This window comes from Marmota marmota, unplaced genomic scaffold (genome assembly GCF_001458135.2).
Source record: "Marmota marmota marmota unplaced genomic scaffold, marMar, whole genome shotgun sequence".
Lineage (NCBI taxonomy): Eukaryota > Metazoa > Chordata > Mammalia > Rodentia > Sciuridae > Marmota > Marmota marmota.
This window is the reverse complement of record NW_025999899.1, coordinates 2,956,552-2,984,197: the sequence shown is the minus strand read 5'-3', so window position 1 is coordinate 2,984,197 and position 27,646 is coordinate 2,956,552. Positions and strand designations below refer to the sequence as shown.

The 27,646-nt window shown below is 43.0% G+C and overlaps 2 protein-coding genes across 2 annotated transcripts in view; both read right to left on the bottom strand.

The window, feature by feature from the left end:
• The window catches only part of Trpv1 (transient receptor potential cation channel subfamily V member 1), a 44,999-nt gene extending 37,336 nt beyond the window's left edge, over nt 1-7,663 (bottom strand). Inside the window, exon 1 of the mRNA XM_015505990.2 lies at nt 7,528-7,663. The gene's annotated coding sequence lies outside the window, so the exon portion shown is untranslated. The remainder of the gene's footprint in view (nt 1-7,527) is intronic.
• On the bottom strand, nt 33-27,643 carry Shpk (sedoheptulokinase). The gene is made up of 7 exons (XM_015505929.2): nt 27,413-27,643; nt 19,494-19,635; nt 13,518-13,701; nt 12,788-12,940; nt 11,858-12,033; nt 7,528-7,728; nt 33-1,668 (listed from the first exon to the last, which is right to left on the bottom strand). Exons 1-7 carry the CDS (start codon nt 27,572-27,574, stop codon nt 1,256-1,258), a joined length of 1,431 nt encoding a protein of 476 aa, XP_015361415.1. The 5' UTR covers nt 27,575-27,643; the 3' UTR covers nt 33-1,255.
• Nucleotides 27,644-27,646: the final 3 nt, after the last annotated feature.

The window sequence follows — 27,646 nt, the reverse complement described above, 5'->3', positions numbered from 1 at the left end:
CACAGATGTGTGCTTTATTAACAGGAAAAGGCTCTGAAAGAACAAGCTTTATTTAGTATCTGAAATGCAACAGTATCACCTGGCAAATTTACCTAAGGGCTTCTGGCAAGCATATGACTTGTAAAATGACATTTACAAAGAGACAACATGACTGCTTCCCAAAATCATGGTTGTCTGGTGCCTCAGAGACAGGCTTGCCTAAGACTGGGATCCTTTGGGAGTCTGGGAGTCGATGCAATGGCCCACTCCTGGAAGCCATTCCAAGGCCATCACTTCCAATAATGGGAGGACTTAAGATGTTCTGTAGGGAGGCCAACTTGATCCTGAGAAAAGGCCAACTTTTCTGCTGAGTCAGGAATACAATGGGTCAGCAGGGTCCAAACCGAGGGAAAGAAGGATTGGGGCAAGCAGGATAAGAGTGTCCTCTCTAATAAAATTGCCACTCCCCTTGGACAAAAGCAAAAACATGTGGCTATACAGACACAATCCTGAGAAAGGGTCCTGCTGGAGCCTTGTCAGCTTCTTGGGGACAATGTGCCAGAACAGTGCTAGCCACAAAGCTTCCATCCCCCTTGCTGGTCATGCCATCTGTTTCTTCTTTCCTGTGATATATCTTCAAGCCAGTTCTGTTGTGAGGATTCGGGGCAATTCCAGGGTAGTAGGCTTTCCTGGGAGTGCGTGTGCATGGCAAGAAAACAAGCTCAAGCCTCTGCATCTTCATCCCAGCCAACCTGCTTCATAGTGGGTCTGATCCAGACAGTGAGACTGGGGGTGGGGCTTACAGTCACATCATACAACCCAGGAGGAAAGGACTTTTCCAACAGTGCAAATCTGACTCAAATCTGGACTTCATGTCTCTAAAATCAATCCAAAAACTGGACATGAGAACAGTCTCCTTTGTTTAGTTGGAGCCATGACCACTAGACATTTTGGTGTCTGAAGGCACATGTGTTTTCTCTCTTTCTACAGATGATCACAGATGAGCCCCGCCCCTCACACATACACATTTACATTTTCAACCAACTCTCAGGTAGGTCTCTTTCAGAAGGTGCTAGTTTGGGATCTTGCTGGTGACTCCTGGCCACATTACTAGAATATGCCCTTGAAGGTAAATTCTTGGTCAAGATGATGCCCTGAGATGAAACAGTTTAAAATCTGCCCACATAATTGTCCAGGAAAAGGATGAGCCAGAGATCACATAGTAATGTTGATTAGGTAAAATTCACAATGGTCCTTTAGCCAAAGGGTCTGCTGATTAAGACTCTTTCTGGTGGAGGCTCCTCTGTAGCATGACCAGAGCTGCCCCAACAGCTGCATCCACGTCCTGCCCAAAGGACATTGGCAAAGGGAAGGCCCTCTGCACCTCCTGCTTCAGCACCTCGTTCCTGGACAGCGCACTCCCACTCCCCATCACCCGCTCCACGCCCCACTCTTTGAGCTGCTGCACTGGAAGCATGGAGTGCAGGTTCTGAACAATGCCTCTGCACAGGGCCCGGGTCACATGCCCCAGGGAGAGGTCAGAGGAGGAGATTCTGGTCACTGAAGCCAGCTGGTCTGGCAGGTGCCTCTCCCCCAACACTGTTGGGGTGATGTTTAGGCAGGTGTCTCTCTGCTGTGCAGCTGCCTGGATCATGCGTGAATACACAGTGGATTCTTCAACCTCCAGACCTGCCAGAAACAGAAAAGATCTGTGTGAGCTTATGCAGCCCCTGGATGAAATATAAAAGTTCCCAGGGGATAGGACAGGTCTACTTGCAGGTGTTCTTCTCACTGCAGCTGGAAGTTTGGGGGTTCAGGGACTCACACAGTTTGGCTAGCTAGACTCTGCCCTGGATTACAGCCAGCTGTCTCCCTGCAGCCGAAGTCAGACTTCAGGGAAATATCTTTTCAGTGTTGCTGTGAGACCTATCCCTAACCTGAGCATCATAGCCATCACAGAATTATGGAATCTTTGATCCCACCAGAGGGCCAAATGCATACACTAATTAATAAGTACCATCAAAGCCATTGATGGCTTTGGAGCCATTAGCAACACCATAGCAATCCCAAGATCCCAGGCTGATCACAATCTAGGCCACCTTCAGTATATGTACAGGGTGCCTGAGGCCCAGGGCACCCTGGGCTTTGATCTTAGGATCACTTTGGGGGCTGCATTATAACTCAGCAGTACAGAGGTTACCTAACAAGCACAAGGTCCCAGTACCACAAAGAAAAAGAATCACTTTGCAAAATCTCTAAGTTGCCATTAAACCAGAGAATGCAAACCAGCTTTGTTTTTGTTGTTATTGTTACTACTGGGGTTTTTGTTTGTTTATTTTTTAGGGGTTTTTTAACTTGTTCTAATTAGTTATACATGAGAGTATGATTCATTTTGACACATTATACATAAATGGAGTATAACTTCTTATTCTTCTGGTTGTACATGATGTAGAATCACACTGATCATGTAATCATATATGCACATAGGGTAATAATGTCTGATTCATTCTACTATCATTCCTACCCTCTTACCCCCTCCCCTCCCTTCGCTCCCCTCTGTCTAATCAAAGTACCTCTATTCTTCCCTAGCCCCACCTTATTGTGAATTAGCATCTGCATATCAGAGAAAACATTTGGTTCTTTGGGATTGGTTTATTTCACTTGTATGATATTCTCCAGTTCCATCCATTTACCAGCAAATACCATAACTTCTATCTTCTCTAAAGCTGAGTAATATTCCATTGTGTATCACAATTTCTTCATCCATTCATCTGTTGAAGGACACCTAGGTTGGTTCCATAGTTTAGCTATTATGAACAAACCTGGCTTTGACAAGAAGAAAGTTGTGCAGACTGGGGCTCTCTTCTAGTTTGGTCCATTGCAATCCCCTGAGAAGCTTTGAAAGCACTGTGGGCCTCATCTCCAGATATTCTGATGTAACTGCTCTGGGATACAACTTGAGCACTGGAATTTTTAAACACCTCCCAAGTAATTCTAAAAGGCAGCCAGGGTGGAGAGCCACCAGCCTAGACTTATAGGTCCTTTCTCCAAACACTTAGGGATCTTATTAGAATAGAATGCAGCTCTGACTTAGCACACCCTGGGTAGACCTGAGATTGAGCATTTGTTAAAAGCTTCCAGAGAAAGCAGGTGTTGTTAGATCTACTCGAGTGGTGCTTATCAGCAGACATAGGTATCAGAATCATGGAAAATGCCCCCACCCCTCACCCCTACCTCAAGCTAAATAAGTCAGCATTTCTAGGCATAAGATAAGAATGTCAGTATTCTTTTAAAATTCCACAATTATTTTCAGTGTGAGGCTAATGCTGAGAACCACTAATCTAGAGAGTCACAATGTACTCACATCACCAGAACATTTAACATATACAAAATCAACTGCACACACTCAGGAGTTAGAAATGATTTCAATATCATAGGCAACTATTAAAACTGATCACCAAGAATCCTAGTTAAAGATGCAGAATGAATATAAGTATCTTTCCTCCTCCTTTAAGAATTCCACTAAAATATCAGCAATTTTTTTTTCAGTGCTAAGGATTGAATCCAGGCCTTGGTGCAAGATAAGCACCCATTCAACCACTGAGCTACATCCCCAGCCCCAGATTTTTTTTTTCTTAATGAGAAAACAGAGGAGAAAAAAAGATGAGGAATGAGAGATGAAGACCCTTATTTGAGACAAGCAGATAACAGAATGAAAACTGACTGTAGAGCAGAGGGAGCTCTGGCCTGGGAATCTGCAAAAGGAGGTGCTAAAAAGAACTAGTTCCTCTTCCATAGGAACTGGAGCCTGGGAGGCTCAAGATACTTCAGAAGGCAGAGGCACATCAGGGCCAGAACAAAAAACCCTTGAACCTTTCTGCACCCCAATGGTGACTGCAGCTCAATTATCCCCCTTGGGAGAACTTCATGCCCAAAAAGCCTTATCAGCCCACAGTTGAGAAGTACACAAAATTCAGGCCCTGGCATGGCCTCCAGGTGCTTTGCATACTCTGCTGGCCTCATCCTGTCCCACTCTTCCCATGTATATGGCTCCAGAGACACCTAGCCAAGTGCTTCACAGTCCTGTTTGCTTCCTGTGGGCTGCACCAGGAAACTCCCCCAAAACTTACCAGGCCACACACAGTTCCAGTGAAAAAATCTGGTCCCCAAACCAAAACAAAGACTGGAATTTCTCAAATGCACATAGAGGTCATGTTTTGTGGTACACACCTATAAAACCATCATTATGGGAGGCAGAAGTAGGAGGATCACAAGTTCAAGGTCAGCCTCAGAAAGTTGGTGAGGCCCTCAACAACTTAGCAAGACCCTATCTCAAAATAAAAAGTAAGAGAAAAGGGCGGTGGATGTATCCCATTACAAAAAAAAAAAAAATAGAGTATCTGTAAGAGTTTAAGGTGACTACTTGTGAGGTCCAGGGCTGCAGTGGAAATAGTGGGACAATTTTTCCTCTATAAGTCTTTTTATATTATTCGGTTTTTAAAAATCATATTCATGGGGTCAGTGATAGAGTTCTTGCCTTATATACCCAAAGCCCTGGGTTCAATCTTCAGTACTGAGTAAACAAAAAAAATTTTTAAATCATGTTTTTGGTGAATAACCTGGTAGGTATGTGCAAGTACATAAACTGTAGGCATGAGAACTTTGGAGGGGAACTGCTGGATCAAAAGAAATGAACATAATAGTAGAAATTTCATAATATTAACCTTCAAAGTGCTGCCTGTTTCATCAAAGTAACAGTAATATGCAAAAGAATCTCACAGAAAAATACATAAACATTACCACCTCTTTCAGAGGTAACCCTCAGGCATTGTACCAATTTATATGACCACATATAAATTGTAATCCCAGCAGCTGAAGAAGCTGAGGCAGGAGGATCGTGAGTTCAAAGCCAGCCTCAGCAATGGTGAGGTGCTAAGCAACTCAGTGAGATCCTGTCTCTAAATAAAATACAAAATAGGGCTGGGGGTGTGACTCAGTGGTCGAGTGTCCCTAAGTTCCATCCTCAGTACCCACCTACCCCCCAAAAAAAACACCATAAGAGTAACAATCTCTCCACACCCTATAAACCATTGTGTGCTACAGCTTCTTTAAAAAAACAGATATAGAATGAAAAAAGAGCAGAAGGAAGAAAAAAACAAACCAATCCAATAGAAGGCAGGGAGGCTAAGGAGATGATTAAATGCAATATAGACTGGATCATGGAACAAGAAAAGGACATTAGTGGAAAAAACTGGTGAAATTCAAATAAAAAGCCTCAAGTTTAGTTTTATGGGATTTTTTAAGTCATGTGATTGTATTTCTTTAACAAAAATTTGAAAAAAAATTAAGGGAAGGTTAGAATATACACAGAGTTGTCTTCTTCCCTGGGAAAGAGGCCATGATCCAGGCCTTTGATCAAGGTTTGGCTACATAATTATAGAAACTTCATAAAAGGCTACATTACATAAAAATACTAACATTGAAAGCACTCCTGTTTCATCAAAAATGAGAGACATGAATATATAAAAGGATCTTACAGAGAAATAAATGAAAAAAATCAGCGTACTTTTCAGGGCTAAGAAAAATAGTCCCCTGCTCACAACTCAGTGAACAATTAACAGACCCAATCCAATTACACCAGTATCTAGATGCTGGCTCGCATGACTACATGACTGATTCTGCAACTTGAAAAACCTTTCCTGAGTTCTTTCCATGAAGCATAACTCAAGAGGGCCCAAGCAGGGAGAATTTCCCCTGTGATCCTAATGTCCCTGGCCATCCTGAAAGTGTAACCAGGACTTAGAAAGGCTGTCTTTGCTAAAAGCTCTCTTTACTTGGGCCTGCAGAGCCCCAAAAGGTAACTGAAAACAGGATAAAGCTTGGCATCTCTGCCTTCATTTTGTATTCATCTTAGGTCCCTGCTCAGCTCTGCATCTAGGAATATTAATCATTGAAGGAGTGTTCATCTAAAAACTAGTAATATAAGGTTTATTGGCCCTAAATTTACCTAACCTACCTCGTCCCCCTTCAAGACTGAGACAAGATTGGTAGCTACCTGTTGCAGCCCAGGAGTGGCACCTAGAAGTCTTCATTCCTTATCCTACACTGTCCAAGAACAGCAGGGGCAATAATCTAATGTAACTAAATTGTCTCCTTCCAGAATCACAGATCCTACAGATAAATATCCTGCACCCTGCAAAGTGTCCTCCCTCCGATGATAAGGACTTCTCCAGAGCCACCTGGCATAAGCAGAACTGAGAGAATAATTGACCAAACCACAGTTTGACCAAGACTGCTTAATTGTGCATATCTCTCACTCCTGCCCCAATTCTTCCTCTGTAGCTCCTGTTGACACTCCACAGACAGGGCTAGGATGCTGGATCCCATCTTTGCCTTCCCAATATGTGGCCATATTGAGTAAGTTCTTTTCCTGCATTTCACCATAACCTTTTGTTTTTGGTATTTGGGGGCAAGTGGCTGGACCCAGTTTGTTGGGACCTCAAAGTCAGGCCTTTGGCCAAGAATTCCAATAACAAAGGCACAAATGTTAGTCAGTAGCATGTTGTACAACCAGGAGGAGCTTCCCATACACTCTCTGCTGCCTGGACCTTGCTTTGTTACTATGTTGGATGTTTCCTACTAATTTTGAACTCCTCCAGGTGACCATTACATCTGATGGTCATTATTTCCCTAGATCTTGATGGCTTATCAGATATGTTATATCTACCTTAAGTGTTTGCAAAGCAGACCTCTTGTGGAAGAATGAAGTTGCACGTGTCATTGTCCATTAAGAGCAGAGAAAGACATGTTGAATTCTCCTCAGGAGTAAGAGAAGGGAGTAAGAGGGCTTCAGAGTCCCGAGGAAGCCTTCCAGAGAGACAGGAACTACTCACTAGTACTATGAAGATTTATTTTATTTTATTTCTGGTGCTGGGAATTGAACGCAGGAGAACTTTACCACTGAGTTACATCCCTAGCCCTTTTATTTTATTTATTTATTTATTTATTTATTTATTTATTTATTTATTTATTTTTAGATAGGGCCTTGTTAATTGGCTGAGGCTAGCCTTGAACTTGCAATCCTCCTGCCTCAGCAGCACTGAGGTATGTACCACTGGGCCCAGAATAGGATTTTATTACATTGTCAAATACCAGGAGTCTTTTTGCTCATGTGTCTGATCACTCCAGTTCAACTATCTGAAGTCATTATAAGGAAAACCTTAAATGCAACATATTCAGAGATTTGGGGGCAGAAAAATGAAGAAAGCAGAGCCAGGAGAAGCTAGGAAAGCTGTTATAATACTCCACAGTCAAGGCAAGAGGAAAGGTGCCCCCCACCTGCTGCAAAGAAGAGAGTAGGCAACAGCTGTTCAGAGAAGAGAGGGAAAGAGGCTGCAAGTTCAGACACCCTAAGGCAGAAAGGAATATGCAGGAACCTAGATAGGTCTGAAACCTGAAGCCAGACGCTGAAATAGCACATTAAGCTCCAAGACACAGCCATACAAAAAAATGAGCAGAGAACATACCACTGTGTGGGCCACGCCTTACCTAGATCTGCCATCCACTGAACCAGCATGTGGACAAATGTGGCCAGCACATTGCCCCCATTGAGCGATGCTGCTACCCCCAGGTAAGTTCTGTCGAAGTATGGGAAGTAGGCGACTGGGGCCGCAGGGTCTGGGATCTGCACCGGCTGGAATCCTGAAGGCATGGAGGCCGCCAGTTGCACGGAAGTGCTGATATTGAGAACTGGGATCCAAAGAGAGCAAAGCTGAGGTCTGTTGTGTTAACTCAGGGGTCACAAATCATAAGAGGACAAAGGGAGAGTGTGGCGGTTTTAAAAATACATCCACAAATTCTTAGATACTCTTCAAGAGGTAGAGGCTGACTCCCCTCTCCCTAAGTGTGGACCTGGCATAGTGACTCGCTTCTGACAGGTAAAATAAAGCCAAAGTGACAGTGTGTGACTTTTGAGAACTAGTATGCTTAGGGGCCAAACTAACTGAGGTCAGCACTACCAGGGAGTCAAAAGCGATAATGGTATACTGGTTTTTAAAAGGAGTCACAGGAAGCTAATAAGCTTCACTTTTCGCTACAGTGAGCCTCCTACCATGACTCTAAACCAGAAGCAACATGCCCTCTACCCATGGAAGGGGATAGTGAAAGGATCCAAGCAACACTGCCCACAGACAGGTCACAGCTGAGCACAGGCCAGCAGCCGCAAGCTGGAACCAGAGGCTCCAAACACCTCAGGGAAGAGGAGGCCTTGCTAGGGCTTGAATGTCCCCACAATAACATAGGCTAGAATTTAATCCCCATAGTGAGATATTAAGAGAAGAGACCAGGGAGGGGCTTTACCATGTGATTGGATAATGAGGGCTCCATTCTCATAAATGGACTGATCCATTCATGGGTTATGGAAGAAATGACTTTGTTATAAAAGAAGATCTCACTATGGCTAATTTGTTCTATCTCTCCATGTGATACCTCCACCATGCCATGACCCAGGAAGAAGGACCCCTCCAAATGCAGCTCCTCAATTTGGACCTCCCAGCCTCCAGAACCATGAATTGAAGAAACCTTTTCTTTTTTTTTTTTTTTTTTTTTTTGGTACTAGGAATTGAACCACCCAGGAATGTTCTATCACTGAGCTACATTTTGAGACAGGATCTTGCTACACTGATCAGGTTGGCCTTGAGCTTCAGAATCTCCTGCTTCAGCCTCCAGAATAGCTGGGATTACATGCATTCGCCACCATGTCCAGCTAAACCTTTATTCTTTCTAAATTTCCCAATCTGAGAGTCAATTGTAGCAACAGAAAACAGACTAATATGGGTCTAATCCTAACCTTCTTCCCATTGGACTAGCCTCCCACCACTTAGAAAGCACATGGGCATAGGGGACTGCCCTGTGAAGAGAGTACCGCCTAACATAAAAAAATAAAAAAAATTTTTAAAAAAAGAGCCAGGCTCTTTACAGGCACCATCCCAAGGCCACAATTGCCCTATGAGAAAGGTAATGACTGTCATCCTCATTTTGGATAATAACAAATGCTCAGGGAAGAAACTCACTGTCCAAATTCACACAAGAGGAAGTAGAAGATCTGAACTCCAGAGCCTGTATGAGCTCACTGGGATTCTTGTTTTGAGAGGAAGGAATATAAGGCAAAGATGGTATATACTGGTTTAAAAAAAAAAAGTCACAAGATAAACTTAGCATGTTTTCCTGGGGCTTTGATGTTGCTGAAAATTTGGAAGTAAAAAGGTGGTTTTGAACTTTTTTATCTGAAAAGAGTTTATCACATGTATGTACAAACAAAAGGGACAGTCTCCCCGTCAGCTAATCTTGTCCTTTTTCCATGTGCTGGCTATATTGGTAATAAGTACATCAGAATACCTTGCCTCAAAATGTCTGCATCTAGCCGGGTGCAGTGGTGCACACCTGTAATCTCAGCTACCACCCCATTCGGGCAGGCCCAGGTGATACCCTAAACCAGGGGATAGGCAAATTATAGCCCACAGGCCATGACCAGACAACCACCTGTTTTTGTATGGCCCAGCAACTAAAAATGGCTTTTCCATTTTTTAAATAATAGCTTTGTAGATATGTAAATCACACAGATTTACTGTAAAACCCACACTGTTTAATTTTTTTTTATTTTGGGGGGTTTTTTGGGGGGAATCAGTGCTGGGGACTACATGTAGAAGCTAATCATGTGTTCCACCACTGAAATATATCTCCAAAGTGAAGTGAAGTGGCACAAGCCTAAAATCCCCACAACTCAGGAAGACACAAGTTCCAGACCAACCTGGGCAACTCAGCAAGACCCTCAAGCAACTATCTCAGAGTCGAAATTAAAAAAAAAAAAAAAATTGAGGGCTAGGGATGTGGCTCAAGCGGTAGCACGCTCGCCTGGCATGCGTGCGGCCCGGGTTCGATCCTCAGCACCACATACAAACAAAGATGTTGTGTCCGCCGAGAACTAAAAAATAAATATTAAAAAATTCTCTCTCTCTCTCTCTCTCACTCTCTCACTCTCTCTTAAAAAAAAATTGAAAGGCCTAGGGATGTAGGTCAGTGATAAGGCACTCCTGGGTTCAAACTCCAATACCAAAATAAAAAAATATTTTTAAATCCCCAACCTCAACCAAACATGTTAGTGCATGCCTATAATCCCAGCAACTCAGGAGGCTGAGGCAGGAGGATCACAGTTAGAGGCTAATCTCAGAAACTTAGTGAAGCCCTAAGTAACTTAGTAAGACCCTATCCCAAAACAAAAAAATCAAAAGGGCTGGGAATGTGGCTCAGTGGTAAAGTGCTTCTGGGTTCAATTCCCAGTACCAAAAAAAAAAAAAAATCCATCCTTTCAAAAGGTATAAAATTCAGTGGGTTTATTCACAATTGTACAATTGTGATGTTATGATATACATTTGGGGGTTTTCATCCACAGCTCTTGGCTCATAACTCCCTTCAATATTAGGCCATAGAAACTAGAATTAAAGAGTTTTTCATCCCCAGGGTGAGTGATAAAAACTCTGTATTTTCCACATTTCCCTGACCTACTACTGTGTCTGACAATAGATCATAAGACTTTCATTTCAGAAACAGTCCTGCCCAAACCTGGGAGCAAGGAATGATGCACAGAGAGACAAAGAAGAATCTGAAAAGATGGATCTTGCTGGGTTTCCCCACCTAGTCTCTAGCATTAGATACACATTTATTCTCTAGGGAGGGGGAAAAAAGGTCAGGTTCAAAGAGCTTCCAGGACTGAACACTTGGAGGTTCCTAGAGGGTGGCACACCAAAAAAGGGCATGGAACCTGCATGTCCCTTCCTCCGTGCCTCACCCTATACATCTCTCCATCTGTGATATCTTTTGTGTTATCTTTTATAATAAATCAGCAAATATAAGTTTGCTGTCAGCATTTCAAGGAAATTAATTGAACACAAAGAGGGGACTGTGGGAATCCCAGCCAGCTTTGCTGGGTCATATGGTGGCTCCATGTTTCACATGAGAAACTACCAGACTGCTCTCCAAAAGGGCCACACTATTTTACCATCCTGCTAGCATGTTCTCATATTTTTAAAATGCTTGAAAAGAAATCAAATGCAGAATATCTCATGATACATAAAAATTCTATGAAAGTCACATCTCAGTGTTTGTATGTTCCAATATGTTACTTGGAACACAACTGTGCCCATTCATGCTGTGTGGCTTCTCTGAACCCCAATGGCAAGGTTAAGAGATTATGTTGTCCACACAGAGGAAACATTTACTCTCTGACCCTTTTCAGCTTGCTAACCCCTGTCCTGACTACTACCTCCACCTCACTGTGTTTCTCTTAACCCAAATTCAGAAAAGATTGTGCACTTCTAATCAGATCTGACACAACTTTCACTGACAAACTCATAATAACAACAATCCTATTCTACTTATCTATTCTCTCTCTCTCTCTCTCTCTCTCTCTCTCTCTCTCTGTGTGTGTGTGTGTGTGTATGTATGTATGTGTGTGTTTTACTAGAGATTAAACCCAAGGCCTTTCTCATGCTAAGCACATGCTCTACCATTGAGCCACAGCCCCAAACTTATCATCTATTTCTTGGCCATATAGTGCATAGAAAGTAGCCAATTAGAGAGAGCCACTTCCCTCACCAGGCCACAAAAGGTAAGCACAGGGATAGAACTTGCCTGCTGGCCTATAAGCTTCCTGAGCAGAGGGATTCACCTGCAAAGATGAGGGTATTTTTCATCTTTACAGAACAACAGGATCCCCTAGGATAATAAGGATGGTAAGTTATAGGAATCCCTCGGGCCCTTGCTCAGAGCAGGTGTTTGGGAAGCACCTGTGTAAGTTTAAGAAAACAAAAAGAAAACTTACCAGCATCTGTCCTTTGGCCCATGCAGGAGTAGACAGAGGCCTGTAAATCACCCATGGCCACACCCACCTGCGTCCCCTTTGGGATTTCAAACCAGGAGTGGGAAGTTCTTCCTGCCACACTGCCTGGCTCAGCAATGTTGGGGAGCATGTGGACAGGAAAGCCCGAGACCCTCAGTCTGCAAAACAGAAGTGGACACCTGTATTACCTGGCTCTCAGCTTTCTGCTTTTTGTTGTTTCCAGGAGACTTAGCAAGGGAACATGCTATAGGTCACACATAGGAGAAGGAAGAATGGAAGCCAGTATCATCACAGACTTCCTCTTGAGCTTTTTTTGAAACCATGAACTTGGTTTTTGTAAATAGGGAACAAAAGCTTGGAATGCACCTTCCAGAGAAGAAGAAAACAACCAGTTTAAATCACAGCCATCAAAAAGGATGCAATCAGAGCCAGATTTTATAGCATTCTGGCCCCCTGTGTTTGAGGAAAACACAAACCCTCCGCAAAGGGAGGAGACCACAGTTTCAACACAAAGTTAGCGTTGGTTAGCACAGTCCAGACCAAAGTCAAACCCACCAGCCTCTTAAATGTCAAATGCATCCATCACTCAGGTTAGTGAATATAGGGCTGCCAAATTTTATAAAACATGCTAGAAAGTTCTTTACCTGAACTACCAGGTACTTTCTGCTTTTATTTCAGAGCTCAGAATTTGGGCCCTGAAGGAAGTAAACCTATAGGCACCGGACTTCTGTACCTGAAAAGGTAAATGGTTGTTGAAAAATAACTTAAAATGCATCCCTCCAGACTACCTCCCATTCTTAATCTTATTTTAAAATGTATCAAACAATGGAAATTCCAGGTAGAAAACTCCAAAGAAGCTCTCACTCAGGAGGTTCCCTTCAGCCTGGAGCCAGCCTTTGAGGTTATACTCACATCTCCAAGTTCCAGCTTTGGCCCTGGGTGTTGAAATATCCCCAGCTAGCAGCATTCTGATCAGACATCAGGGGTCTTGGCAAGCCACACAGCATGGCAACCACGTAGTCTTGGATGGTGCCAGCTGCATCGTAGGACTTCAGGAAGTCTGGGCTGTTTTCACACCAAAAACAATTCAACTGGGTCTAACATGGATGCAGAAACATGTGCTGCACCTAGCTATGGACATTAGAAACTGGATTTGGTATAGTCGAGGCATAGCCACAACTCTATGTGCTGTGGCTCATGTTTAGCTAGAGCCCTGGGGTTAGGACCTCCCAGCTGCTCCAAGCAAAACCACCCAAGTCAGCCCTAAGGGGGAGGACTTGGGGAACTTGGGTAACTGCTATGCCTAGGAAAGCAGGACATGGTCCTGCTTTATTTCAGGACCTGAAGCCCTGACCCTACTGTGAACTCAACTTGGCAAATCATTTGGCCTCTCTGTCCCCTCCTCTCCCTCTCTTGATTAGAACTGGATAACCAATAGTGAGCCCTCTGCAAAATGAGCCATTCTGGATCAGATCCAGATCTGTGACGGCACAGTATGCCAGGCCACACTCACCAAAGCACAGTCTATCAGGTGGAGAGATGCTAATCAACAGGAGGTTCGGCCTCCTTTCATCCCCCTAGAAATCCGCCACTGTCATCCCCCCTAGAAATCCACCACTGATTCAAAGAAGAGTTGTCTTACCTATTTTTCAAAAGCCAGAAGATGGTTGCACAGCCAAACCCTGTGGCCACACTGAGGTGGGACTCTGGCTGGGGCAGAGAAGCCAGGAACTCACTGCTACACCGGCCATCCTGCCATGTGACCAGGTAGCTCACAGCTCTGGGCTTGAACACAGGAGCAGCCTCTCCCTCTGTCCAGACACAGCCTGGAACAAACAAGATGACCAAAAATACAGAAAAGAGAACCCAAGTGGGCAGCAGCATGTCCTTGAGACGTCTCAGCTGGTGAGCTTAGGGTACAGGCACTTGAACCCTGTGGCAGTGCCTGGCTCACCCATGGCCCTGATATCGTGGCTCTGTAGCCTTAAGCAAATGATGTTACTCCCTCCATTTGTCTCACTTCTGTTTCTTTTCCTTAATCTTTAAGTTGATATTATGTATCTCCCCACACCCCAAAAGTTGTTTGGTATACTCCCAAGTCCCCTGGTCTCCACAGTCTTTCCAATTCTCAGCATGATGATATTACCTAGTCTTGATTCTGAATGATTATCCTTTGATCTTAGCTAATTGATTTGGGGCAGGGGGTACTGGAGATGAAATCTAGAGTCTCACATGTGCTAAACACATGCTCCACCACTGAGCTACATCCCCAGTCCTGAGCTAATTAATTTTTAAACATCAAATTCCACTAAGAAATCTGGCCATCTATTATACTTTGCATCTGGACTATCCCCCAAAAGGCTTGGTCTCCAGCTGACTGTGGTATTGGGAGGTGGTAAAAACATTAGGAGGCGGGGCCTTGTTGGAAGGGGTTGGTCACTGGAGGTATGCCTTTAAAGTACACATTTTTGTCCCCAGACCCTGCCCCCTGACACACTTCTAGCTGCAATGAGGTGAGCACTGCCCTCTGCCACATGCTCCCTACCATGATGTTCAGCCTTACCACAGGCCCACAGCAATGGGACCAAATGGCCATGGACTAAAACCCTGAGCCAAAATAAACTTTTCCACCTCTAAGTTGATTTTCTTTTTTTTTTTTTTTTTTTTTAGAGAGAGAGAGAGAGAATTTTAATATTTATTTTTTAGTTTTCAGCGGACACAACATCTTTGTTTGTATGTGGTGCTGAGGATCGAACCTGGGCCGCACGCATGCCAGGCAAGCGCGCTACCGCTTGAGCCACATCCCCAGCCCCCTAAGTTGATTTTCTCAGGTATTTTATCACAGTGGCAGAAAGTTGACTAACAACACCAACTTTACTTCATTTATATTCTGAAACATCTTCTGGAATTTTCTCTGCTCTTATTTAAATAAATATTTCATCTAAAACTGTTTCCAGCCCAACTGGGTAAGGTGGCATACACCTTTTAAACCCTGTTGTTCCTTTATATAACTTTTGTTCTTTCTTCTCAAATATGGAATGTTTCCCATGCCACCACATAATATGAATACAACCACTGCTGCAGAACACTGGCATAAGGTGCCAGTCCAGAAAAGTTAACAGCAATTGAGGACACCCCAAATCTATTAGATGGAGGTAGGAATCTGGCTACCACTGAAAAATGGAGCCTGCCATGAGTCTAGCAGGTCAGATGTCACAGAAAGCTATTTTCTGGCTGTCTGATCTCAGATCCCAGATTTGGAAACCAAGGCTGTTATATTTTCCTGTAAATTCACTCACCAAGAAACAAAGAAACTTACCTGCCCCTCCCCACTTAGATCCAGGTCATGCAACATCCATTCATTCATTCATGCTTATGTGCCTGACTGTATGATATAGTTATTGAGTATCTAATGTATATTAGGTGCTGGTTCTAGGGTCTGAAAATATAACAAGAAAAAGTCTTCACAAAGCTTTGTCTTCACAAAGCTTATATGCCAGGGCTGGAGACAGAATATAAATAAGCAAATGTACAGTGCCAGGTACTTTTACTTTCTATGAAAAATATGCAGCAGGGTGAGGGGAGAGACAGTGATGATTGTTTGGGGTGGTCAGGGAAGTCCTCTCTGAGGTGACATTGGGGGAAGGAGAACATGAATGGATTAAGGGTGTAAGTCTTTAAGAATAGCAAGGGATACTTGTTGCAGGTGAATGGAACAAGGAGGGTAAAGGACCTTGTCAAGCAATCTCTGGTTAACATTCCTGGCCAATACCCAGCACAGCAGGGAGGCATGTTACAGGATCTTGTACCTGCAACATCTTCTTGGTATCATATTAACTTTCACCTGGAAGCAGGAAAATAGGGTGGGGATGGAAACAGGGAAGGGGTCCTCCTGAGAATAATCTACCCCACAGCTGCATTTCTACCTAAATGTAAACCTGGGATTCTTTTTTTAAACCTGGGATTCTTATCCCAGCCCTAAAGCTGGATGTTTACAGTGTTTTTTTCTCTCTCTCTCTATTTGCTTCCAAAACTCTTTTGATCCCATTTTTAATTTTTTTCAAACTATCATAAAATAAATAGAGTACCAGACAATGTTCAAAGCACTCAAAATATTAATTCATTTAATCTACATGATAACTTTATAAGACAGGATCATAATTTTCCCCAAATAAACAATGAAGAAAATACACATAAGAAAATGAAACACAATGTTTTCAAAATTTGCCCAAGTTCACATAGCTTCTAAGTGATAGAATCAGGATTCAAATTTAGATAGTCTATTCTAGAATTTGACATAATGGAGATCTCATTTTCTTTCTATATTTCTTTTCTTCTTTTTTTTCCTTGAATAGAATTGATACATTTTTAAGTTTTTGTTTGTTTTTGAAGTAGTGGGGATTAAACCCAGGGCTTGGCACGTGCCAAGCAAGTGCTCTGCCACTGAGCTACATCTGCAGCTCTTTTTTTAAAGTTTTTAATGGCAAAAGTGATAAATAAATACCATACTTATTGTTGTCCACAACATGTTCTTGAGTTCTTTGTCAATATGGCTTGAGTGTACTTTCCTCTTTTTAACTACTGCATATGTATGGGCCTACCGGCATTTATTTAATTTGTCCCCCAGGTAAATGTCACATTTTCACTATGGTGTGAAGGAGGATGCAGTGAAGGACCATGAGGGTGCCTCCTCGAGGACATATGTGTTCCAGAACTTTTCCTGGACAGGTTCCAAATAGTAGAATTCCTGAGTTATAGCTGTTCCCTTATTTTAATAGTTCCTCCAAAATAGCTCTCCTAATTTATCCTACATCAGGATTTTTAAAAGAATTAGTTTTTCACTAGGCACAGTGGCTCAGGCCTGTAATCCCAGCAACCCCAGAGGCTGACACAAGAGGATCACAAATTCAAGGCCAGCCTCCTTGGCAACTTAGATAGACCCTGTGTCAAGAAATTAATAATAAATAAAAGGACTGGGGGTGTAGCTCAGTAGTACAGCACCCCAGGGTTCAATCCCTAGAACCTAAAAAAAAAAGAACCAGTCTTCTAACCATTTTCACAATTTTTTTTTTTGGGGGGGGATACAATATTTATTTATTTATTTTTATGTGGTGCTGAGGATCGAACCCAGTGCCTCATGTATGTGAGGCAGGCATTCTACCACTGAGCTACAACCCCAGCCCCATTTTCACAACTTTTGATGTTTCCAAATTTTTTGATTTTTCACCATCCAATAGGTGGAAATGACTTCTCATTGTTGTTCTCATCTGCACTTCCCTAATTTATTAATGACATGGAGCATCTCCTCATATGTTTATCAGCCATCATATTTCCTCTTCTAGGAATTGCCTGTTGGGATCCTTAGCCCATTTGTCCTCTCTTTGTTATTGTTTCTTTATTTATACTGATATCTGTCCTTCATCTCCTCTATATTGGCAAATATTTCCTCCAGTCTGATGCTCGCCTTTTAGTTTTGCTTTATGATCCCTGTTGCTCTCCTGCTTTTACTGAGCCTGAAAATGGAATCTGAAAACAGGCGTAACCACAGGACTCTCAAGAAGATATTCATCACTCCCTCCCCTCCAACTTGCTGGCCTATGCCCTCGTGGAAGCACTTAGCTCTCTGCTCAAGTTACTGGTGCCCAACTGTGCTGGCTATGTTCTAGAAGGCAGAGGTTTCATCTGCTCATTTCTATATCTCCCTCAGGGCCCAGCACAGGGCCTTGTATGTTGTGGATACTGAAACCAAACTTAATTAAGGCTGCCACTGAACGGGAACAACTTGATCCCAAGTACAATTTCACTCAGTCCCACTAAGCAGGAATCATCACCACCAAACAATGTCATTCCTCCTTCCCAGAAACCAGCAGCAAAACAAGGAGATGCTGGGCTGGCTCAATGAAATATTAAGAGTTCTTTCCAACAATGTGGCCGATGGATGGTTTGTGTGGTTGGTACAAAATCTAGGAGACGGGCAGAAAGGAAGATGTGCGACCAGACCACAATCATTACATCTCTGCTCTCTTCTTTGGGAAGGGTTTTAGTATTAAAAGGACATTTATTCTCATTAATGCAAAATTAAGGAGTTTAAAAAGCTTTTACAACCTAGACTCCCTCGGAGAGGTCGGCTCCAATGCCCTAATCGGCCTTCTGCTTCTGCCATAGCTTGGAGCCAAGCGGCTCCCATAGTTTCAAAGAGCCTGACATCAGGCACACTAGGAAGGGGAAGAGAGAGAGATTATGTTGGCTTCTACAGTTCCCCTCCCCATCCTGGGCAGTTATCAAAGGATGTCACTAGACCCCAGTCACTGACAGGCAAGTCACCAACCACTCACTCAGTCCACAGCCACCCTTTTCTGCCTGAAGAGTCAGAAACAAAACAACACCTGGACTCAAATGCTGATTTTGTTGAAACCAGATGATAGGTATGTGTTGGTTCATCATACTATTCTCCCTATTGTATATTATATAAATTGTTTTAAAAACAATTGAATGCCTAGCATAACAGGGAGGTCATGACTTTCTGTAGGAGTCTAATCCTTCCTGGGACATTCTGTTGGGAAATCCCTCCCTTTACTGAGTCATCATGTCCTCCTGGAGCTTTGCTCCTCCTAAAGGCCTTTAAAAGCTCAGTGCCTGAAGACAGACAGACCTGCGTGCACAAAATGGAGTCACTGCTTGCGGCCATATGACTCTGAGCACATTATTCCAGCCTCTCTGAACTTCAACTCCTCATCTACACAATGGGGACAGTCACGTTCCATCATAAGGTTGTGGGAAAGATCGATGAGATCATGCAGATAAGGTCCTTAGCCTAGTATCTGCCTAGTGCTTCTTGTTGCTTTACTGGCTTAGTTTCCCCCAGGAACCAAACAGGTCAGCCTCCTCTGCATTTTGGCAGACCTATATCAGATGATACACTGAATAAAACTTTGCAACTGAGCCCTTAAAAAGAATACTCCCTAGAATTTTTTTTTTTTTTTTAGAAATCATCAACATCTGTGGTTATGTAAAGAACAAAATCTATGCCCCAATTCTAAAGAGTTTCCTCTGTGTCTTGACATCTCACACAGTAACAGGTAATCTCTTGGTTGTCAGCACTAATGTTCTGAGACGCCAACACAAATAGAGAGAGAGGGGCTGGGGATGTGGCTCAAGTGGTAGCGCGTTCGCCTGGCATGCATGCGGCCCGGGTTCGATCCTCAGCACCACATACAAACAAAGATGTTTTGTCTGCCAAAAAACTAAAAAAATAAATATTAAAATTCCCTCTCTCTCACTCCCTCTTTAAAAAAAAAAAGAGAGAGAGAGCTGCAGAAAATCCACTCTGCTGAAACCTACAAAAGAATCACAGGAGACTCATTCTTTTCTCCCTGTCTGTTCATGGATAGATAATGTGCAAATGACATGCAAGTGGACAGTTCACTTCATTATACATTTGAACCAAACAAAATGTACACGAAAGACAAGGAATATTATGTGCTATTCCGTTTTGAGAAGCAATAAACTATTCCCATAGCAGAATAACCTGATGCTGCTCAAAGAGGACTTCATAGCACTTTTCTCATTTGGTAAGTGACTATCAGCAGCAAGAGATCATCCCCTGAGCCCAGCATACCTTGGCCTGTTTTCCAAAATACGATGCCATGCATCTGTCCTGACACTCCGATGGCCCTAACTTTCCGAAGCTGCTGCTGGGGAAGGGCAGCAAGGCATTCATTTAGGGCTTGAATGATTCTGCTCACATCCTGCTCCCGCCCCTGTAAACAGAACAGGACAGGTCAGGGACAGACAAAAGGTCAGGGGGAGGCGGGCAGGCCTAAAGGATTTCCTGGAGGATGGCTGCCCTGCTCATTCCACTGGGGTCACTTCCAAGACATGCTGAGCAGCCCTGGGTGAAGGCTGGGGGTGGGAGGTTAGGACTGCAGCTGGCAAGAAACCACACTCTGGCTTCACATATGAGACGCTGTTGCAAATGAGGTTTACCATATGGCTCAGGCTCTGCTCTTCACCATGGGTCAGTCTGAGCTAAGAAAAGCACTCCTTCATGCCATCAATAGGGAAAATCACAGAAGGGTCTTCTTTACAAGGCATATGGGGTGATGAGGCTGGAGGATGCAGCAGGGAGGAGCCTGGCAGGTGTAGGAGCTAAGGGAAATTTCTCTTCCTTTCCCCTCCATTCCAGAGTAAATCGAAGAAAATGCATATGGATATGTTAATGTGCAGAAGAGAAAAATCTCAGCGTGGAGGAAAATGATAGGAGTGAAAGTACCCATGAGCCCACCATGATTCAGAAGCTTGTGTACCCTTTTCCTATAGGAGAGGAGAGAATGGGAAATGCAGACAACTTTGAGAATTCTTAAATGATAATTAGGAGGCAGACAAAATTGAGCTTGTAAAGTGATTCTCTTTGGAATTTGAATGAGTCCAAGGGACAGACATTTTCTAGTGAGGTCTGTTTAGTCCTCAGTCTTCTTTTCTGGGATAGATGAGATTTCAGGTAGGGATGGGAGGCAGTTCTTACTCCTTAGCAGTCCTCTTGTTTGTCTGGTTGGTTGGTTGGTTGGTTGGTTTGGGGGGTTTTGTTTTGTTTTTGAGATGGGATCTCACTGTGTTGTCCAGACTGGCCCTAAACTTCTGGGCTTCAATGATCCTCCCCACATCCTGCCTAAATTTTATACATCTTGAATCAGGGTTTGGGCAAGTTCAGATTGGGTCTTCAGAGTCATATGGGGAAACACATTTTGACATCTTAAAGCTAAAGAAAGGCCAACTCCAATCCAGCATTATATCCAAACGGTTGGAATTACAGACATCATTATAGCCATCATGGCCTATTCCAAAGTAGGCAATGAGGGGATGCAAACCTAAGAAATCTAGTCACTGTGACCACTTCATTCCTTTGAATTATTAAGTCCCTGTCAGACTGTGACCCCAAGGTCATATCCCGTTCTAGGAGATGTCTAGAATACTAGGGCTCATGTTAAAGTGCTTTTAGTGCCTTGGGCCTTTCTTGACAGCATCTTTCCTAGTTGGGGTTCAGAGAACAATACCCCTAGATATGGCATTTGGGGGCATACTGAACAAAAAATGATCTAATTTGATCGAAAGGAAGCAAGAAGGCCTTAAAATCAGGTTCAGAACTCAATAAATTTTGCTGGCTATGATGGCACACATCTGTAATCCCAGCAACTTGGGAGGCTAAAGCAGTAGCATCTTAAGTTTGAGGCCAGCCTGGGCAACTTAGTGAAACCGTGTTTCAAAATAAAAAATAAAAATAGCCTTTGACATAGCCAGTGGTAAAGTACCCCTGGGTTCAATCCCCAGTACCAGGGGAAAAAGAAAAGAAAAAGAACTCTCTAAATCTCAACAACACATTCACTTGGGGAAGTAACTCAAGTAACATCATTGTTTTCTTGGTGAATAAGTAAATTTCAAAGTAGAAAGAGGAAAAATTAAATGTATATGCATGTTTAAAAGAATCATACCACCCAGTATGGTGGCACGCATGTAATCCCAGCTACTCTTTGCTTTTGCAACTTCTGAATCATTCATGCTCTACCACTGAGGCAAGAGGAATATAAAAATTCAAGGATTATTAATATTTGTGCTTAAGAATCTTGGTGTACTTAGCATTTAAGTAAATTTATATTTTTAAAGGAATCTGGCCTTGGCTACCTTCATAATTACAATTTAAAATGTGCAATCAAGTAACTGATCTAGATTTGTGATTATAAATTCAAATCTCACTACTTATAAAAGGATTTGAAACATATAAGAACATTAAAGTTCACTTGGGTATATATCTAATTTATTCAATTTATAAGAATAACTTAGATATTCTAAAAATATTTAAGACAGACAACTTGTGAAAATAAAAAGAAAAATCATAATGAAAACAACATTGAAAAAGAAAGAAAGTAACATTGAAGGAGATTTCCAAAGCCAGACAAGAGGCCTTTGGAAACAGGACTTAATGTTCAATTTAAACTCCTGCCTATCAGTGGTAGAGTGCTTGCCTAGCATGTGTGAGGCACTGAATTCGACTCTCAGCACCACATAGAAATAAATAAATTAAATAAAGGTCCATCAACAACTAAAAATTGAAAAAAAAAAAAAAACACCTCCTGCCTAGAATGACAAGTTGGTCACCTTCCCCCTTGTACTATAGATTCTATAACAGATAATTAATTACATTGTGTCCAGAGAGTCAAGATGTATACTGAGAGGAATTGAACTCTTATTACGTGGACCTTTTTACTAAAACATAATCATTCTTTTCTTTATCTTCTACCAGGCACCTAGCCCCTGTCATACAGCACTTGTTCTTCAATTTCAATAGAAATTCCCTAAAAAGGAATTTTTTTCTTCTTTGCACTGTCTGCCCATTGGAACACTGATTCAGAGCTGTGTCTCCTGAACTGCAATTCCTGTCACCCCAAATAAAGTCCTTTGATTTTGCAATTTCTGATTTGTTCATGCTCTACCACTGAGCTCCACCCCAGTCCAGTTTCTGAGTTTGAATTGTTCAACAAAAGCAGTCCCTCAACAAGAAAAGAGACCAAGTATATGACTGCAATTTAAAACATCTAAGGGGGCTGGGGATGTAGCTCAGTGGTAAAGCACTTGTCTAGCATGTACAAGCTTGTCTAGCCCTGGGTTTGACCCCCAACACCACAAAAACAAAACAAAACAAAAAAACATTTATATACATGTTTAAAATGTTCAAAAATAAAAATAAAATAAAGGAGCCAGGTGTGGTGGTGCATGTCTGTAATCCCAGCAGCTACGAAGGCTGAGGCAGGAGGATCACAAGTTCAAAGCTAGCCTCAGCAATGGTGAGTCACTAAGCAACTCAGTGATGCCCTGTCTCTAAATAAAATACAAAATAGAACTGGGGATATGGCTCAGGGGTTGAGTTTCCCTGAGTTCAATCCCCAGTACTCACCCACCTCCCAAAATAAAATAAAATAAAGGGCTGGGGTGCAGTTCAGTGGGTAGAGCACTTGCCTAGCATGCGTGAGGCTCTGGATTCAATCCTCAGTATTGAAAAACAGAGTAAAGCGAAAGGTTAGACTTTTTTGTTGTTGTTGTTTCTTCGTTTTCTTTTTTTTTTTTTTAATGTTACTTATAAAAAGAACTGATACATTTTTAAATGTCATTAGTGGAATAATCTTTACAAGCTAAATTTAAAAACTTAAGAAATAGTGTTCCAAATTTTATAAATTGAATATTTTTATCTCACTAAAAATAAACTGTTTCTGGCACACAAAAATTACCTCAAGTCACAAAATTAACTTATATTTAACAACTGGAAGGATCCATGGAAAGTTCAGAGAAAGGGAAGAGAAATGTGACTCAGCTTTCAATAAATATCAGTTCTTTGGGCAGCTGAAAAAGTCTATGATTTTGGAAAAGCATCCAAAGACCTTAAGCCCCTCAGGTCCCTCCAGGGAGTGCAGCCTTCCCCTCCTTGGAACAAACCTGCTGACCTTGGTCAGGGGCAGTTTTTGGCCCCTAATAAAGATGAACAAAGAACAAAGAAGGAAGTCAAGGAGGAGTAGGATGGGGGAAGGAGTAGAGAGGGAACACAAAGCATTTTCCTGAGGCACAGCCCCAGATCCTAACAAGGATCCTTTGTATATGGAAGGGACAACAGGCAAACTGGCAGAGAAGTGAAAGACAGTGGGACACAGAGGAGGACCATGGCTCTGCATGATCCCCAATGAGGAAGCAAAAGAGCAAAAGGGGAAGAGGAAGGAAGGAGCAGGAAAGAGACATTTGTTTAGTCCTACACTGTTCAAGAGGGCAGCCATTAGCCACATGTGGTTTGTCTGAATTGAGATCTGTTATAGGTATAAAATACACACTAAATTGCAGAGTCATCGTGAAGAAAAGAATGCATGATATCTCATTAATAAATTTCTATTGATTATTACACGTCAAATATATTACACACATTAGTTACATAAAATATGTAATTAAAATTAATTTCATCGGTTTTCCTTTTATCTCTTTTAACCAGACTACTCAAGAACTGAAAATTACCCAACATGGCTAACATTTGTGACTCACATTTCTATTAGGCAGTGCTGGTTTAAAGAGTCCCCACATGGCCATCAGATGGTACATCATCCCAAGATAGAGAAGCCACTGTTTAAAATGGGTCCAGGGTGGGTGAGTTGTGAGGGTGGAAACAGTGGAGGAGGGAAACAGGCTGGATGGGATCAACACAAGGAGACAGTGTTTTGCAGTTCCAGTTTTAGGGGTGAGTGTGCTCTGGGGGTAGCCCTCGGATAGACAATGGACACACCCAAAGTATAATGGAAAAGCCTTTGCCCCCATTTCTTGGTTCAGAATATCAATCTGTCCATGTCCACATTAAATCCTAAAACTTTTTTTTTTCTATACTGGGAATTTAATCTAATCCAAGGACACTCTTAACACTGAGAAGGACACTCTAACACTGAGCTACACCCTCAGCCCTTTTAATTTTTGTTTTTGTTTTTTTTTTTCTTTTTGTGAGACAGGGTCTCACAGAATTTAACAATCCTCTGTGGCTGGGATTAGACATGAGCCACCATGCCCAGATAAATGCAAGGACTTAGAAACTTATTCAGACACACACACCCCTTTTGACGGCTGAAGAGCCTGAAGTCCAGAGGAAAAATAAATAAATTTAAAAAAATTTTTTGTAGTTGTAGATGGACAGAATGCCTTTATTTTATTCGTTTATTTTTATGTGGTGCTGAGGATTGAACCCATTGCCTCACACATGCTAGGCACACATGCCGCTGAGCTACAGCCCCAGCCAGAATCTCTGTATTTTGACTGGGTGTGGTGGCACACACCTGTGATCTTAGCCACTAGGAAGGCTAAGGAAGGAGGATCACAAGTTCAAGGCCAGCCTCAACAATTTATGGAGACTCTCAGCAACTTAGCAACTATCTCAAAATGAAAAACAAAAGGGGTTGTAATTATGTAATTAAAATTAATTTCATCCGTTTTCCTTTAAAGAGTCCCCACATGGCCATCAGATGGTATATCACCCCAGGATAGAGGTTGTATTTCAGTGGTAGAGAGCCCCTGGGTTCAATTTCAAGCAGTAGTAGTAGTAGTAGTAGTAGTAGTAGTAGTAGTAATAATAATACTTGTGTTTTAAATTGTTAATACCTAAAATCCTGATCTTCACCACATAGCTGCCAAGTTTGACCTTGTTATACACAGTACTTAGTGATGAGTAAAAAGTACAGACATGCCAGGCAGTGGCACGTGCCTGCAATCCTAGCAACTCTGGAGGCTGAGGCAGGATTGCAAGTTTGAGGTCAGCCTGGGCAACCTAGCAAGGCCCTGTCTCAAAATAAAAAATAAAAAGGGACGGGGGTAGGGCCGGGTGTGGTGGCACACACCTGTAAGCCCAGGTGTGGTGGGAGGTGGAAGCAGGATGATCGCAAGTTCAAAACCAACCTGAGCAATTTAAGGAGGCTTGCTAAGCAATTCAGTGAGACCCTGTCTCTAATAAAATACAAAATAGGGCTAGGGTGGCTCAGTGGTCGAGTGCCTCTGAGTTCAATCCCTGGTACCCAAAAAAAAGGAGATGTGTGTATAGCTCAGTGGTAGGCCACCCCTGGTTTAAATTCCCAGTACTGAAAGAAAAATGTACCCACAAAAAAAAAAATACAGCCATCAGATGTTGCTATAGACTGGTGGTTCTCACTCAGGGGTGATTTTGGTTCCCTGGGGACAACTGGCAATGGGAAGACATTTTTGGTTGTCGCAATGGGAGGGGGGAAGTGCTACTAGCATCTAGAGAGTTGAGACCAGAATGCTACTAAACATTCTAAATACATAGGACTGTTCTCAAAACAAAGAATTATTCAGCCCAAAATGTCCACATGCCATGGTTGAAAAACCTGCTGTAGACAAAATCCCAGCAATGCAGTTTTTCTCAGAGCACAGCTCATATGTGGAGGATGTATGGAGGGTGCTACTATGGACCCCTCCCCCAAGTGCCTCACTGAACAGGTACAACCTGCTGGGTTTGCCTGTATGCAGAGAACAGCCTGCTGAATGCTGTGGGAAAAGGGAAAGGTTTTTAACAAGTGGCCCTATTTCAAGAGGAAATGGCACCCCTGAACCCCTTTCCTGCAATCCCAACTTCACTGTCCACTCCCACAGGATCAGAGCCAACTTTGCCTCTATTTCGTAGTCCATGAAGTAAAATGATCATTCTAAAACACTCTGCTACCCCAACCAAGCTAGTTTTGAAAGCCTCTATAAAAACACAAAGTGCTCCTGAAATCCTTTACCCTCTGAAATGCGGCAAGCAAGAGCTTATGAAAAACAAAGCTCTTGGGGATGGGGCTTGGCTCAGAAAATTGAGGTTTCTGGCTGGAAGGCACCGAAGAGGTCACTTATTTCAATTCAGAGAACAAGCTGAGGCACGGAAAAAAAGTCAGAGGTTAGACAGAAAAGCTCCTTGATAGTAATTTCTACTGTCAATTGACTAGACATAAAGCTAACTTTTTCAGGAAATGGACAAGATCCAGTTTGGTTTGTTTTGGGTTTTTTGGGGGGGGTGAGGGATATTATCTATTTGTGGGTGTTTGTTGTTGTTTGTTTTTATAGTGCTGGGGATTGAACTCAGGGCCTTATGCCTGCTAGGCAAGTGCTCTACGACTGAACATCACCCCCAAGTCTTTTTTATTTTTATTTTTAAACAAGGTCTGGCCAAATTTCTGAGGCTGGCCCCCTGAGGATTACAAGCAAGTGCCACTGTGGCCAGTTTGAACAGGATCCAGTTCTAAGGACTGACTGATCCAGTTTCTTTTTTTTTTTTTTTTGATCCAGTTTCTTAACCCACCTATATATCCCAACAGAGCCCATTATCCTGTTTCTACCGAGTAACTCCCACAAGCCATTAGCTGTAGTTTATAGGTATCAAGCTAATCCTTTTAAAACAAACATTTTAATAGACTCGTCTTTCAGTGTCTAACTGCTCTGAATTCTTTTCTCCAGGTGTCTCAGTCTTTGGGAGCTGGGAGACTATTGCTGATAAGTGTTTTTGAGTATTTAAATTCACATTTGCTTTTACAAATGTAGGTCTGATTTCCAAAGGACAACCTAGACTCTGCCCTAGGCAATAAACTGTTTCCTGACCTAGGGGGCACGGGACAGAGGTGAGGAGCAGAGAGCAGCCAGAGAAACTGGGAGGCCCGTGGGTATTCCATATACACAGGAAAGCGACTCCTCGCAGGTCAGAAAGTGGAGGACAGAAAGCACAGATCCAGCGCCATAAGCAGGGCCCCCAGAGATTGCCAGAGAGTGGGGAGGTAGTTGCCAACAGGTGGGAAAGCTCCTGGGACAGGACTGCAGAGCTGCTGCAGACAGCGAGGCCCAGACAAGTCAGGCGGATGTCAGCCAGGCTGGAGAGGTCAGGGAGACTTCTTTGAGGGAGGGGGCTTCCAGGAAGGCCTTCCTGAAAAAGTGGGGTGTCAGGAGCCTCTCGGAGGCGGCGGCTCCAAGGCGCTGCCTCACCTGGGGCCCGGCCGCCTCGCTCTCGGCCTCCGCCCGCGAAGCCCGCGCGCAGCTCGCCAGTACCACGAACCCGGACGGGTGGCCCGGCGCGGCCTCCAACAGGGCCACCTTCACGGACGTGGTGCCCAGGTCGATGCCGAGAGTAACCAACCCAGAGGCCATAGCGGCGGTAACCCGGTGGCTCCAGTTTCTTAACCCAGGCTCACTCTTCACCCGGGAGGGAGGAGCCGGGGC